General features: G+C 27.5%; 1 protein-coding gene across 1 annotated transcript in view; it reads right to left on the bottom strand.

Annotated features, from left to right (window-relative positions):
- LOC108551430 (uncharacterized) overlaps positions 1-17,424 on the bottom strand; it is a gene marked incomplete at both ends in the record, with an annotated part of 90,284 nt that overhangs the window by 47,748 nt on the left and 25,112 nt on the right. The window contains one exon of the mRNA XM_017905602.1: positions 8,405-8,593. Coding sequence (XP_017761091.1) covers positions 8,405-8,593 — 189 coding nt within the window. The remainder of the gene's footprint in view (positions 1-8,404; positions 8,594-17,424) is intronic.

Below are 17,424 nucleotides of genomic sequence, written 5' to 3'. Positions count from 1 at the left end.
CCATAGTCCATGATTTGGCATGATGTAAAAACAAGAAAAGAAATAATTTAAACTTCTGTTTATTATCTTAAACTAAAAATAATGATTTTTGATCAGGTTTCACTTTGCCAGGGGTAGTAGACTTACAAAATTGGAACTTTGTCATCCAAGGTTCCTGCATTCATTTACACCAGATTATCAGAAATTATCAGACTGAGACACGGCTATCGAATCGGTGAATAGCTCTAACTTGGATGATCCTCCTAGGACTTCGAGGATCCCGCCCACTTGGATAACTAGGAGGTCAGCCAGCTGGTGTAGGTGAACCGAGGCAGCAGGCTCATGGGAAAGCGGTCCCATGCTTAGGAGTTGCTCCTGTACCTGAGTTTACGACGCGTCTATCGTTATCGAGTGTGTAGAAGCAAAGTCCCAGCAGTTTGTATGACCCACGGAAATGCTGGCCTGTGTCCATGAAGTAATCCCTACGCTCTGGCCTGTGACTCTGATGGTCGTCTGTTGCACAAGGTTGAATCTAGCTTATTCAAACACCCACTACCCAAACGTTCTAGTATTTGAATGTTCTACTATATAAACGTCCTGCCGTATGAACACTATATTTCTCTCGTTATTTTAACACGGAATTGGTATTGTGTTACAATGAAGAGGAAACTTACGAGATTAACCGTTGGAGTGAAGTAGCAGATACTTCAAAAGTAATTTAGCAAGATTTAGTGGATATTATGGGAGAGGATGATACGAGTACCACAAATGTTCAAAAGATGAATAACGTTTAGTTACTATAATAATAATAATAATTTATTAATAATTTTGGTTTCTGCAGTTAAGCAATGTAATTTGGTTTATATTTTTAATTTTTAATAATACTATTCTTAATAATACGAGCATTCATTGTGTCTGGATATGGAATACTGAGTTACTATTCTATAGTAATTCATAGTTTATGGCACTAAGAGGATTTTGTTGACGGTTTTGGGTTGAAAATGGAAAGTTGCTGAATGCAACTTAATATGCCAAGGAAATTGTACTATTTAGCAATTACAAAGACTTATGATATAGGGAAAAAATTACTCATTATCTGTAATTATTATTACTATTTTTCCTGGAATGTAGGATAATTATTGTATAAAAGATTGAGTGATTTGCTACCTAAAAATTTCATTATTTGAATGTTAAGATTTCCCAGGTAATTGAGATATTGAAGATTCTACGATATTAATTAATTTGTGTTAATTATTAACTTCATTTTCACAAATTTCCTGCTATAATAGACCCTTTCCTATTAATCATTCTATTTATATTGTACAAAAGTATGTACAAATATAGAAATATACAAAATACTAATTATATATCCTATTATTAATATTATTTTGGTATAATGGATAATATCTAATTTATATGTGCTGAACTGAGAATTATTATGGTGTAACTGAATCTACTGTCATTTGTTATACACTGCTGAATATAATTGGTACTTTTTTTGAAGATTGATATCTAAATTTTTCATAATCTTTTAATATCTTTATCAAATTATAGGGAAATGTCTCATTCCAGAATAAAGTTATAATTTATTTAAGCATAAAATTAAGTAAATGACATTATTAGAAATTGGAAAACACGATAAATTGCAATTCTCAAAATTTTTATTTAGACATATATATGGTTTTAAAGTTGCCATTATGTAGTGTTTATGAAATACATACATAGAAATAGAAATAGAAATTCAACCAAAAAACTGTTGGACTCTGTTAAAAAGGTCTGTTTAACTCTATTAGAACTGAACGGATGAAACAATAAAGGGGAAAAGAAAATGAATTTAAAATAAAGAGGAACAGAAGATGGGATTAATATTAAAATTAAAATCATGAATAGAACAGTATTTTTGTACACTGAAGTACTGGGAATGAAGATCAAATTAGTAAGGGAACTAATTGTAAATATTGAATACTTTCAGTGTCTGGGATATTGCTATTTGAGGCTTCAGCTGCTGTAAGCTCTGACCTGTCGTATCACCGAGTTTAACGACTTCCTGATGAAGGTATATACCGACGAGACATCGGAACCATGTTGCTACAGGACACGGCTTACGTCCAGAAGTTTCAGCTAGTCAATTAAATTCAATTTATTATATTCGGTAGAATGCATTCTACTCTTAAAATAGAAAGAGAAATTTTCTTCCCACTGAAATGGGAAAATATGTGACAATATATCGTATTTTCCTGACAAGAAAGCATTATAGCAAAGCAAAGATTTGCAGGATATAAATAATACTTTATTAAAAATTTCTTTTATAATTACAACGAATTTCTAACATTATTTATTTAAAATTATTTAAAATTGAATTAAAAAATTTGTTTATATGTGAATTGATTTATTTTGTAAATGCTATCGTAAATATGTAATTATGTTAATACTATTTATTTATCTAATTACATATGAGTATAATTAATTATTTAATTATTATTCTTTTTTATTAATGATTTCTCTGTGACGTTACAAGAGAGTCCATTTTCATTTCATTAATATTTACAGCAATCTTTACGTACATTCTACTAATTGCAAATTTTAACAAAATTTATTCAAATTAAATTCTAATAATTGTAAATAATAAAATAAAAATGAAATAAAAATAAAATCAAAGATAAGTATAGCATAAAACAAACTAAATATCACGATCTTCGCGTGTTTTGTACTCTAACAATAAATAAAAATATTTCTTTAATTATTATTTTTATAATTTTAATAACACTAATTTCTTTAATTATTATTTTTATAATTTTAATAACCGTGTTCGTGATTTAATGTAATTTTTCGCACAAGAGGTATTTCTTTTACCATACCATTCCAAAAAGGTTATTTTCTCGCAGATACATCGCCATTCTCTCAGATATAACCTCGCAAATTCAGTGCAGCTAAATAGCTTCTAAATTTTTAATTAAAAAAGTTACGCATGCTTTTCGCTTTGCACGAAGTTTCGCCACAAATATTGTTCGATGTTTAAAGGTACATAAGTTACAGCGCATTGTTGAATCTCGTCGACAAGGAATGAACGTTCGAGTCTCGTGCCCTCGTCGTCGGCCATTTTTTCCCAGATTTTGAAGTTTGTCGCTCGTAAATTCTCGTTCGTTCTTCCTCTTACACTACGCGACAAACAAATGACGCTATCGGTACGACATCCAGCTCTCAGCCATGAAACCATTCGCGAAGAAAAATTGTCACTGTCAGGAAATCGAAGGACGCTTTGTGTACTTATTGTTAAATCTGCGTGCGAAGTTGTATGATTTACACCGCGCCTGCACTGTGCCAAAAATTCTTTGATCGATAATGTACACAGGAGTCGGTTCAAATTCTGATATTTTTTAAGTATAGTGAGGTCGAGTGATGTAGAGTGCTGCATCGACAAAGATACGAGTATTTCGAACACTGAAATGGAAATTTGAAATATTGGACGTCGTGTAAGTGAATAATGTAAATAAAATTCGGTTTAAATTCTGGTGTTCTTTAGGTATAGTGAGTTCGAGAGATATCGAATGCTGTATCGATAAAAATACTAGTGTTTTGATTTCTAAAATAGAAATTCGAAATATTTGAAGGCACTAAGTGAATAATATAAATAAGAATTGGTTTAATTTATGGTGTTCTTTAGGTATAGTGAGTTCAAGTACTATAGAACGCTGTATCGATAAAAATACTAGTGTTCTGAATTCTAAAATAGAAATTTGAAATATTTGAAGACGAGTAAGTGAATAATATAAATAAGATTTAGTTTAAATTCTGGTGTCCTTTAGGTATAGTGAGTTTCAGTCCTATAGAATGCTGTATCGATAAAAATACTAGTGTTCTGAATTCTAAAATAGAAATTTGAAATATTTGAAGACGAGTAAGTGAATAATGTAGATAAGATTTAGTTAAAATTCTGGTATTCTTTAAATATAGTGAGTTCGAGAGATATATGTGAGTAATTACAAAAGTAGCCTAGCTCAAAAATCGGAAAACAATAAATTTTTTACTTATATTATGATACATCAATTTACTCATATTTTAGTCCTTGGATCTGTTTAGTATAAAGAATTTTGTTCCAATATTTATGACGTAAAAAAAGATAGTAATCGTTCAAAATTAAAAATTGTACTATTTTGTGTATTGGTACTTTCATGACACCCTGTATACATATATATACATATATACACCAATTTCAATTTTCAAATTCTGTATGTACGTATATACAGAAAAGAGTAACTTCAAGTGAGAATATTTAACGAGAAATTAAATACGGATTAGGTACTTTGTGTAAAAGCAAACTGGATTTGACACAGAAATTAGCATTTTCGTTAGGGGTTAAGCGTAATATGTTTTATACGAGGTTTTACATGTTATCCTTTTTCTCAAACTCTGATTTAACGTCCATGAGTAGTATATTGCATTACACGTACGTGTATCAGCTTTTTGTATAGGAGATTTATAGCTCAAGAGATTTTCCAGGAACTTCCTTTTTGTGGACAATTTTTTGGGCCAATGTTACGGTATAGTTTTTAGATGACTTGATGTAAAAGATGGATCGTCGTGAGATCGACAGGTGTGTTGAAAATTAACGATTAATTTCCATTTGTTCTAGAATGTACATAGAAGATAATAGATGAAGAGTAGATACAATTCGATAATTAATTTGTGAATATTTCAACTTGCTATATTTATATAGATTATTTTATTTCTAGGAAATGTAGAAGTGTGTACATTTTTAAATTCTTTATTTTTAATTTAGAACGAATTTTAAAAGGGAAATGCAGGTATGAAATATGGCAGTAATTATAGTAATAAAATATAATATCTTAGGAATATTTACATATAAAACGTGTACTTTTAAAACGAGAATATTAGTATTATATTCTTGGAATATTTATATTATATATTTATAATATTTAAGTTCAAAATGTAAATGTAAAATATAATAATAGTACGTATAGTATTATGTTCCATAATATGATAATACAAATAGCAATAAGTATAGTAATAGCAATAATTTTAGGAATATTTACTTCTTTAAATTGTAGATGTATATACTTAAACTTTAACATAAAAATGTAATAATAATAATAATAAGTGCAATAACAGAAATACTTTGCTTGGATAGAAATATAGTTAAAAAAAATTTTCTTATTTTTTCTCACATTTGTTATATTATATTTATATTTATAGAAATATATGTAATTTTACCTATAATAACGTTTGTAATTAATTTTCCAAAAATAAAATCAGTATAAAACAGTGTTATCACATTATACATATAAGCATTGGATGTCAACAAATAAATACTATTTATTAACCTATATTATTATTTCGAGTTAAACAGTTGGATCTTTTCCACATAAATATTTAAATATATTTAAAAACACTTAAAAACAGTATACAAAATATAGAAACTAATTAAAATTTCATTGCTTCTTATTCATTAGTATTTCTCATTTATATATTTACATACTTAGACGATTCGTGTGTGAAATTAAATTTATTCATCTTAGAATGATCTCCTGAATATCTATAAAATTGAGTTGATATTTTCTCTAATATCGAAATAACTTAAAAAATTAATAAAATTGTTGGCTGCATGAGTATCTTCCTACCGATGAGTGATTAAACGATAACTGAATTTCGATTTGCATTTGTTCCCAGAATGTAGATTAGTCATTCTCTTTCTGCAACGTCTGACACGTGTTAATTAAAGCGAAGATAATTGATCTGCCAATCAAAAACTGCAGTGACATTTTTAGGACAGCTTTCTGGATATAGTAACGTTTTACTCGTTCTGAAATACGTACATATCACGTGGATACATATGTAGTGGCTACTGCGCACTCTATATTCCAAAAATATATGAATTTAATAAAAATTGAACGACACGACCTCGTGAAAAATAATTTAACCGGATAAATTTGTGAATATAGATATGGTGACCGTGTTTGTGAAGCTATTATAGCTATAGCGTTTCATGAATACTCGTTTGAAAAAATTGAGAAATTCTATTCTAATATTTTAATGAGGATTTTAATTACTGAGGATAGTAATAAATTATATTCTAGGATATTGTATTTATTATAATTATTATTGTAATTATAGAATGTTTAAATATTGGAAATTTTAAATAACATTTAAACATTTTTTTAAATACTACTATATACGGATATTAGAAAAAGAAATATTATAAACGATCTACACATAATATAAATTACATATGAAAGAAAATATATTTAGAGATGGGAAACTATCAGAAAATATATTCCTACATCAAATATGAGAAAATACACCTCTGAAGGTTGAAAAATATTTCTGCAGAATAAATTTTAAAGTATTCAATAAATTCAATCTGAAATTGAATAGTCTGAGAGAAAATATTTTCACGTCAAATATAATAGAAAAGTACATGTAAAAATTAAAAGTTATTATTATATATAATTTACGAAATTTAACTTTAAGGACTGAAAAATAATAAAAGAAATATTTCCAACTTAAATATTGGATAAAAATCGCCCAGAGGTAAAAACAATTTCTATGTATGAAATCCCAGAGCATTAAAAAAATCAATTTTAAGAAAATATAATTAAAAATCAAAAAAGGGCATCATGGAAAATATTTTTAAATTGAGAATTAGGGGAAAATATTCTTAAAAATAAAACCAACTACATGTCCTTCATCAATTGTATTTGTTGACGTTTCGAAATTTAATCTATAAAATAATTACTTAACAATTATTCTTTTAATAATTAAAAATATTTTTCTATTTAAATTTATTTTAATAATTAATATTTAAATTAAATAATTATATTTAAATTTTATTTTAATAATTAAAAAAGTTATTCCATTTAAATTTTTCTAGTTATAAAACGAAACTATATACACTTGCAATGCCTTGTATCCCAAATTTATCGTTCTCTTCCAGCTCTATAAACCTGAGAGCACAGGAAGCCTTATCAATTCATGGAATATTCCCAAATATAATAGATACAATCAGACACCTTCCTCGTTGGTGAATTTTAAAGTAAGCACTTTGCAAGTTTGGCGAGGGCCTTCGAAGGCAGAAAAATATTTAAAATCGATATGGAGCTATTCACTGACGAATATCGATATCGTTTATACGGATGGATGAAAGGAGAATACTGAAACGCGGGACGATTTTGATACGAGAGTTTGTTTCCATGGTAACTATATCTGCGTTGAACGAAATACCATGGGGCTATTTGCTCTATTCGATTGTGCTTTCTATCCCTTTGTATTTTTCTTTAGCCCGCTACCTATACGCGTATATCTCCCCTATTGTTTATGCTTTTCGACGAAGCGTCACGTTATCGTGAAACAGAGGGAATTTAAATGTGAATACACGCCTCGAATAAACAGAGAGAAATAGCATTCAGCTGGTTCTTAAATTCAAACCTTTCATCAAGATGTTTGTGTTTGTTTGTTTAATAGCGGTTATTTAATGTTCTGTTATGGGCATAAGTTTGGGTAGAGTTTAGAGTATTCCCTTCGAAATGCATTACGTGAAAGAGAGAGAGAGGAAGAGACAGAATTATTTGATTTAAAATTTGTTCCATTCAATAATTTTAAACATATAGAGTATTTCTTTTTAATATATGTTAAAGGCGAGAGAGAGAGAGAGAGAGAGAGAGAGGCAAACAAACATTTTTTAAAATAATTTTTAAGCATGCAAAGTTTGGAGTATTTTCTTTTAAATATATTGAGAGAGCGAGAGAGAAGCTTTTGGCTTAAAATTATTTAAAAGAAATAATTTTTAATCGCATTAAAAATTAGAATATTTTCTTTTCAATGTATTGAAAGAGAGTGGGAGAAAGAATTTTTTGGTTCAAAATTATTCCATATTTATAAAATTATTTTTTAAAATAATTTTTAATTATATAAAGTTTAGAGTATTCCTTTTCATTATATTTTAAGATAGAGACAGAGAAAGAAAGAGAGAGAGAGAGGGAAAAACTTTGCTCAATAGCTTTTACTTATTTTAAATATATTTAAAATAATAGAGATATATTGAATATATTTTAAATAATATTAACACATTATTTTGGTTATTAATTATTTTTAAAAATTGGAAGTAATTTCAACCCTTAATTAATGGCACTGAATTTCTATATGTGCATATGCTAACGTGTTTCATAAATTATACTGTCTCTTATTTATCTATACGTATTATCGACACTAATCTAACATCATACCTAAAAGTGTCAAAAGTAAGATGGCGTCGAATCTGGAAGTTCCGACTCACGCATCTAAGTACTTATGTATGTATAATTCAAACGAATTAAAATGTCTCATAATTTCCCCATAAGCTTATCGCGTATTCGTTATTAATTAAAGGGGTAGTAAAATTTTTTCAGATATTATAGCATAATATACCTACCTCCTTGCGGAAAGAACTGTGAGTAGATGCACTTGAAAGTTTCCTCTCTGACGACTCCTGTGGGACATTCTGCCTTGAAGCTACGATATATTCTCTTCAGCTCTGCCTCGGTGAATCTCGTAGCTCGACAAAGACTCGCCAAAGAGTCGGGCCTGTATCTCGGGGTTTGTTCCTCCTCGTACTCCGAGTCTGCGAAATCGAAATCAAAGGTTCCTGTTAATCACGGAAAAAACTTGTTGAATATATTTCGTGCTTTGCAATTCATCTTCGAGAGTACCCACGACTGTCGGCCATTTTAAACGGCGAAACAGGATATTTTGCAACTTGTATCACATGTCTTTTCATGAAAATATGTACAGTACTGTGCAATAGTACTGGACCACGTGATGAGGGGAAATTAAAGGTTGGATTTTTGGGAATGAATGCAAGATTTATCGCTGTTATTATTGTTATTTTTGATATTCGGTATTTTTCTATTTTTGAGAGATATTTGGAAAATATTTATTTTTATGAAGTGCTTGGAAAATAATTATAATTTATAATTTTCATTCACTGAGATATTATTGGGAGTACTATTGAGAAATAAAGTCAGAGTGATTTAATTGGCTCAGAGAATACTGATTAATTTTGACAATAATAATTTACAAGAAGATAGTATGGAATAATTTTTTGATAGATTATTTCTTGCTTTCTGCTATTTTCTACAACGTTTTAAGCAACTGATCTTCCATTTTGTTTTCCTTGTGACCTCCGGTTCGTTCTAAATGATCGTATTCGTGTTGTATAAAATCCAGGTCAGGGATCTATTTATCGTAGCAATTTCAACAAATTTGCGAATCGGAGGAAACAAGAGATAAACACCGCTATAGAAGAAATGCAGACAAATTTTATTCCGTGAATTTTCTGATTGTAATGAATGTTCGTGTACACGTGGAACGTAATGAGTAACACACGCAGTAATTTCTTGGACAGCTAGAAATGTTTCTAAAATCAACGGTTAAATTTTTAATCATTTTTTCGTTTTTTATTATATTTAAATCGGTAGTAATAGTATTGAAGTGATTATAATGTATTTACACGTATATAGAAATGTGAAATTGTATGAGAAATTAATTAGGTAATATATTTGATAAAAAGCAAAAAATAAATTATATTCAAAGTACGAATCAAATTATCTTTATTAATTAAAACTTTAAAAATTCGTATTTTCCTTTCCACGATTCATTAATGAAATTGGATATTGAGCCGAGGTTTCAAATGTTAATCAGAACGTAATTTGCCTAATTCAAGACGTTTATGTGTACTCCTGTGTTCTGTTTAATCAGTTTCATGCAGTATATGGTAAATATCATATATCTTTGAAGATATATAGAGGAGGAAGATCGATTCCAAATGTCCACGATGTCGTTAAGTTTATTGGGATGTGATGTTTATGAGTAGCAAATATAGTTAGTGCTTGAAACGATAAATTCTAAATGGAAATGGATTGGGAAATATGAATTTCACAAGATCAAATTATTTTCTATTTTAAAATCGATATTATATAAAATTACGAAGTATATCTAAATACAAAAAATGTGGACAAAATTAAGTTAAATTAAATTAAATATATATTAAATTAAATAAATAAGTAATATTCCACATAAAAATATTGTAGAGTAAAGGTGTACACACACAAAATAAAACATAATTTCTATTTACTTCTATACCATACAATTTATACATATAACGTGCATACATATAAGTAATCCATGCATTTGCATATATCTACATACATATATACTACGACATATACTTACATATATACATAGTTCTACATTATATAATCATATATTATATCGTATATATTATAAATTCCTTTTCCTTCATTATAGTTATTTAATGTCAACCAACCATTCGAGCGAGTTATTAATTAGTTATTATATAGTATACTAGATTTTTACTTTATTTTCATTTTCTATGTTCTATTATTGTCTATGTGTAACGTGCTTTCTACAATATATTGCTTTATCTCATAATGTTTCATGCTATAAACTCATTTGCTTTTATGTATGTACTGCGAATTCTCTTTTGTTTGAAAAATATTGATAAGTGAGGTTTGTGTGAATCTACTATGATTCTTACTTGATGCCTTCAGAAATTAATTTATGTTTATAGAGAAATTTAAAGGGGAAGGAAAATGTTAAATAATAATAATAATAATAATAATAATGAAATTAAGGTATTAAGATATTGGTATTAAGATATAACTTGAAATTTCTTTTCTCACAAGAAGATGAAGTATAAAAATTTATAGTTTCTTGCTTCCATTTGAGAACTACAATATATAAAGAAATTAGTATTTGTCAAACGTAAATTGATGTATATTATTACAATGACATAGTGTTAAAATAAAGCAAGATATATAAATAAATAAAGAATATAGATATACATGTATGTCACTCCTAATTGCAAATTATATATAGCAAGAGGGGGTTAATTACTCTGTTTATGCTTTTCAACCCTTGTATCCTTGCAACCACATCAAACAGGCCAACTTCCATCAGCTTGAACATTATATTCATGTAAGCTAAATTCACTTACTTTTCATAGTCAGTAATTAAATAGGCAAATAAATTAATTATTAACGCACAGCACAATAGGGTATAATAAACTGGTTCAGAGCATTATTAATATACTTATGTACGTACGAGAAATATATTTACACAATTTTATGCATGAAAAAATTTTCCAATATTTATTAAAATCATTATACTATTAGGAAACGTTGTTCTGTTTTAATCTCCAATTTAAAATTAATCGCAATTTTGTGCAATGACATAAGTAATGCTATAAAATTCTTAATGAAAACTTCTTTTGGATTTAAATAAAAAAGAAAATATAAAATGTAATTTATTTAATGTATCTGTCTGAATGTTGAAAACTTGAAATTGTTTCATAAATATGACAAACCTATGGTTTCCCAAAAAATAAATTAATTACTGATTATTATGAGTATATTATTATTATTAATAACATGCTCATAATAATTAATATTATTAATATATACATATATGTGTGTGTGAAGTTTATTTACGCAATTCCATATATAATTATATCCGCCAATATTTATAAAAACCTTGGAATAAATAAATTATGATTTGTTCAATATATCTGCCTAATTGTAAGTGTTCCAAACTCAAAAATTGCTCCATAGATGTAACAGATCTATGATTTCGAAGACGTACGTGTTTGTCTAGTATCATCTACATAAACAGTGTTTTCTAACGTTATAAGGGAAAGCTCGTTTCGGTGTAGCTGAAGTTAGTATGTTCTGCTTATAGTTTGAGTTTAGTATTCAAAAGTTGTTGCTGAAATAAGGCGTGGAAGAACTAGCTATAGCTACGCAAATCCCTTTGCCGACATTATAAACTTTGTTTTGGAATAACGAGAATTCGAAATGCGAAGAATCGAATAAAGTTCTCTCGAATATCATTAAAATATGTATGCAAGTATCTCGTGGAACGTAATTCTCGAAACTAAAATTTGCTGCAAGTTATTTAGTTATTTATCTGCAGCACGAAGTTGAAATTTACACTTATGTGAGTTTCATATTGAGACACTCTTGACAGATGATACACTTTCCTCGATGATACAATTTCAGACTCTATATCTTTGATATACTGTGGAAAAAGATTGTATAAAGAGATTTAAAGTGAAGAAAAATGATTTTGAATGATTTTTATATATAGAAGTTACTATAATATTTTTATACGTAAATAACGAATAATTAAAAATATTTTAATATTTATAAAGTATTTTATATTTTAGTTATAATATCTAAATTTTATTAAATTTATTAAATTTATAAACCTCTGCTCAGTTTCTCAAGTTTAAATTTATATTTTGCATATATGTACATTGTTGCAAATTTTATTTTTATTTGCTAAATATTTACATAATTTTTTAAAAGATTCTTATATCGAATATTATGTTTAAATATTCGATTGATAATTTTTATATACTCCACTATTAAATAAATTACAAGTTATATTGTTACTGTTATGTAATATATTGTTATAAAATATTACGTAAATTTATCAAGCTTCTGTTATTATCTACGATGAGATGTCAGTGCATTGATTTACCGTAACAGTATTTACGAGATATAGACTTATCTAAGCTGTCCGAAATGTTATCTATACTTATCACGGTTATGTCTGATCCCACACGATGCATTACTACTAGCAATAGCAGTAGCGATACACTGAATAAACATATCACTATAGAGGATTGCATTATAGCTTCCAGATAAACAATGGAGATTAATGCTATTATAATATTGCGCAATGTATCATTAAAATGATCAATTATTAATTCGTCATTATCCTCGAAAATTAAATTCTTAATATTTATAGCTATATATTACAGAGACTATAATATTTGAACTGTAGTGACAAATAGAATATAATAAATCTTATATGAATAGTAAGAATTATTAATAAAATAATTTAATTGTTATATAAAAATATTTAGAACTAATAAAATCAGTTTATTATTGATATTATTATTATTATTATTATTATTCGTGTTGTTATTATTACTGTTATTGCTATTATCGATAGTACCATGGCTATAATTGCTGTTACTAATATTATTATTATTATTGCTATTATTCTAAAATCAATTATTATGAAATCATACAATTAAAGATTTAAGATAAAGGAAATATTCACAAAAGTATCGACCATATATTATAGTTATAAGAGTTCTATGACATATACATAATTGATTCCAGAATCGAAATATATATTATCTCCGTTCACAAATCGATTTAATTCGGATTAATGGGTCGGCGTTATTTTGTTCGTTTGCTTTCATGTAATTGAAACTTTACGTGAGAAATTATTTTCGTAGGATTAACCCCAGGAGAGTAGCAGCAAAAGTACAAGTTCCCAGAACACTAGATCCATAAATTTCGAGTTCAACCATTTTTAAACAGCAAAGTACTAGTAATATTCGCTGTAATATAAAATATATCGTATCATGAATTAATTTGGTAAAAACTTTATACGTTAAAATAATTAAAAATGAACCATAAAAGTCAAAAAGTCCAATTTAATAAAGAAATCCGAGGAATCTCTTTGGTTTAAGTTAAACGATCAAATTGTATAGAAAAATCGACCAACGTTTTATCCCAAATATCAAATTCCGAATCTTAAATCTCAACTTTCAATCAACAAATCTATAATCTGAAATTTAGAGTCTGAATTTTTAAATTTCAGATCTCAACTTTCAACTTTCCCATCACAAATCTCAAATTTCAAATTTTAAATGTTAATTTTAAAGTTTAGAAACACCCCAGTCTTCAATTTTTCTGAAATCTACTATATACAAGTCTGCTATACGTGTATCAGTAATCTACGTATTATTTTTCATCGTCGACGATAAAAATAAATAATTTAATAAATATGAAACGGAGTTTAGACAATTCTGATTGCAGTTATATTTATTTTCGTTGGAAGTGGTATTCCATGGACAGCATTGAAATGTATAAAATGTTAATACCGTCTGTATGAAAATAATTCAGCCATTGGTGCTTATCTGGTACGCGTGGTTGGAGCTGTACGCGAACAACTTGTCAATTTTTCCTCGCTTTATATTCATTTACGCTTTTTCTACATGGAGCAAGTACCTAAATAGAACATGATATTTAATATGCAGACACGATTAGTATAAACCAGAAGAGAAACATTTCGTGCCGGAAAGCGAGTAAAATTCGCGGTAATTAAGTAACAAACTTGGTGATGACGTGTTTCAAGCGAGCTTAATGCATTGTTCCGTGAGCCTCACTGCAGTTAAGAAACGTTTATTTAATTCGAATACTACATTGGCTTTTTGAATTTTTTAGTCGAAAGCTTTACTTTTTGGGTGCTCACTCGAAACCGGACAGCTTCGTCAGAGCTACATTTATATCACGCGAAAAGTCAGGAAATAATTTAGAAATATTTGTAGAAAGCAAAAATTAACTTATTTACAAAATTAACATAATTCAGATATTAATAGAATTTAATATTAATATTGATCAATAATAATATTAATATAATTTATTTAATTTATTTTTATTTAATTTAATTTTTATTTGATTTAATTTAATTATTTAATTTATTAATATTAATATTGAATGCAAATGTTACTAAAATATAATAATAAACATTTTATACTTGCTTCGGCAGTAGAGATGGTCTAAAGGAATGGGTTACAAATCTAGGTGAGGGTGTGACGTTGGAATGGAATGTTAATAGAATGCTGCAGGGAAACTTGTGAAAGAAGCAAGATCAGCAGAAGGTACGAAAAAATAAAACGAGCGAATGAGAACAGTCGACGAAGAAATTAGAATTAAGCTGAAGCTATAAACCGAAGAGACTATGCAATATAGTACGTAAGGCTAGCTGGATATTTAATGTTGAGGCTGCTATGGTACTTCATTACTGACTAATTACGAATATTTAAGTCTACGCAGGATTATGTTAATCGACAAATGTGCAAAGCCTAAGCCAAGAATTGCTTGTAAATTCAAAAACCTTAATGTGTATGCATCGATGAATAAAAATATAATAATAATAACAATAATAATAATAAACTGTAATAATAAACACAATATCCTTTTAAATCATTACGTTTACACTTTTTGATAATTGTATTTCTGTAATGACATAAATTTGTATTCACTCGATCACCACGTTTATGTTAAATTTAATGATATTTGATGACGAATATTTAACTCTGCTCTCCACGATTATTTTTGCTAAAGAAGGGTACGAGTTGAAAAATTTTGTGCTATTAGACTGGTAATATTTTTTGAGCAGTAAATAAGAAATTGTATAATAATTAACTCGTAGAATTATTTAATTTCGATACCTGTTACATTATTTTAAATTTGATATATTAATTAATATCGAGCTTCGAAATTTTATCAAATGGCGACTGAAGGGCGCCTCTCGAGTGCAAAGGGTTAATATTTTTATGTCTTTCATCCACCAAGTTCTTGAGAATTATTATTTTTTTACTTTTAATTTTAATTTAGGGAAATAAAGAAATTAATGTTGTTAAAAAATCTGACTTTTATTTCGTGTCTTTCATTTTCTAATATTTAAACATTTAAATTTATTTTCTGAGAAAAAGTAACGTTTGATTTGTAAACCTGAATAGTTTTGTATAAAATTCTTTAAAATTTCATTTTATTAGTAAACTTAAATATTTATCTATACAATTTCTCAAAATTTTGATTTACTTGTAATTTTACTTCTATATAATGTATGTAAAATTTAAAAGAAACTCGCTTTGAGTAATTTCATACTTGCTCCATACAAAATCCTTTGTAACCTATACTAAAGGAGAACTTTTGTCAGAACGATAGGATATTTTCCATGCAAGCAAATGTATCAATTTCAGACGAGTGCTAAAAGATGTATTACATTTTTGCAAGTACAAGATAATAACACCTCATAAGTACATTTAATACCGAGATTTAAGGTGTAGAACTAGATTTACTAAATTTACATAAATGAAATCAGTAGCTAAATATTGACATTTCATTATTTTCAGATGAAGACGCAATTATCGTAGTCTAATACAGAATAACATCTAACTAAGGTATTTTATTCGAAATTCATTAAAGTTTTCTATTTAAAATGAATCGTGATGAAGTAGATAATACCGAATAAATGGAATTTCTGTGCATAGTTAAAGTCTTTGGGTAGGATTTAATAAGAATAATTATGCAGTCAGCGCTACAGAAACTCATTACACAACTTCATCAACCATTTTGGTTCTTGAAAGACGTACAAATGTCTTATAAGTATAACTGTTTTATTCATTTTATTGATTAATAGATAAAAATTATATATTATATATAATTATATAGACAAATTATAACTATTATGTCAATTATTTTGATAAGGTTTCATACTTCTAAATAAGTATGGTTTCATATTTTTATATTTGTAGGATCTCATAATTATATTCATACATATAGAAAGTAATAAAATATTATTCATAATTTTATACAATTCAAGTATAATATGGATTTATAAATTCATTCTTTCATCTAGATATACATAATAAATATATAAACGATAGTGATAATTCTGGATGCAAATTTTTAATTTTGATATACTTATGCATACACTAGTGCATAATAGTTGAAAAACAAAATAATAATTTGCAAATTTCTGCGTAGTCTACATCTTATGGGGTACCTACATAAATTAAACTGAAAAATAGAAATGTTATCTCTCCATCTTATTTTTAACTTTAATTTTAATATTAAAGCATATAAAAACTCGCAGGTAATTATCCTGTTCCTTAATTTTTGCTAGTAAGTGTTCATACTATTTGCACAGAAAATAGAAGTAGTAAGAAATAGGTATTTTTGTAATCGCTCGAATTCAACCATTTACCCAATGTAAGATCTCGAAACCCTACGTTCATGATAAACGTGGGATACGTGCATAGGAGTCTGAAATTCCGCTTAAATAAACTTTGCATAAATTTGAATTTCGTAGCAAGGATATTACGGTATTCCAAGAGGACCTTACATCACCGATATATCGTATTACGAATTTCCCACTGCATTCATATCTGACTGTTTCTAAACATTTCCCTTGTTCCCGCCTACGACCCTTAATCATAGTACCCATTAAACTAAAGTGCCACATCAATGAAAGAATAACACATTTTCTTCATATGATTGAGAACTGCTTTGGAAGAATAATCCACGTGCCAAAGTCGTGTGTCAAAATATTCAAAGATGATTGCATTTTGTAAAATCATTATTGGATAAACTTCATCAATTGTATAGAATAATAAGGAATAAATATATAAAATATATTTGGATTATTTTAAATATTCAATATAATATTTAGAATATTTAATATAACTTTTTAAATATTTGAGATAAGCTTCAATAGCAATATAGAATAATAAAGAATAAATATATAAAATATATTTAGAATATTTAAAAATATTTAAAATATTTA

The sequence above is a fragment of the Eufriesea mexicana genome, unplaced genomic scaffold (assembly GCF_001483705.2).
Source record: "Eufriesea mexicana isolate 0111107269 unplaced genomic scaffold, ASM148370v2 scaffold4100, whole genome shotgun sequence".
NCBI lineage: Eukaryota > Metazoa > Arthropoda > Insecta > Hymenoptera > Apidae > Eufriesea > Eufriesea mexicana.
This window is presented reverse-complemented; position numbering and strand designations above follow the sequence as displayed.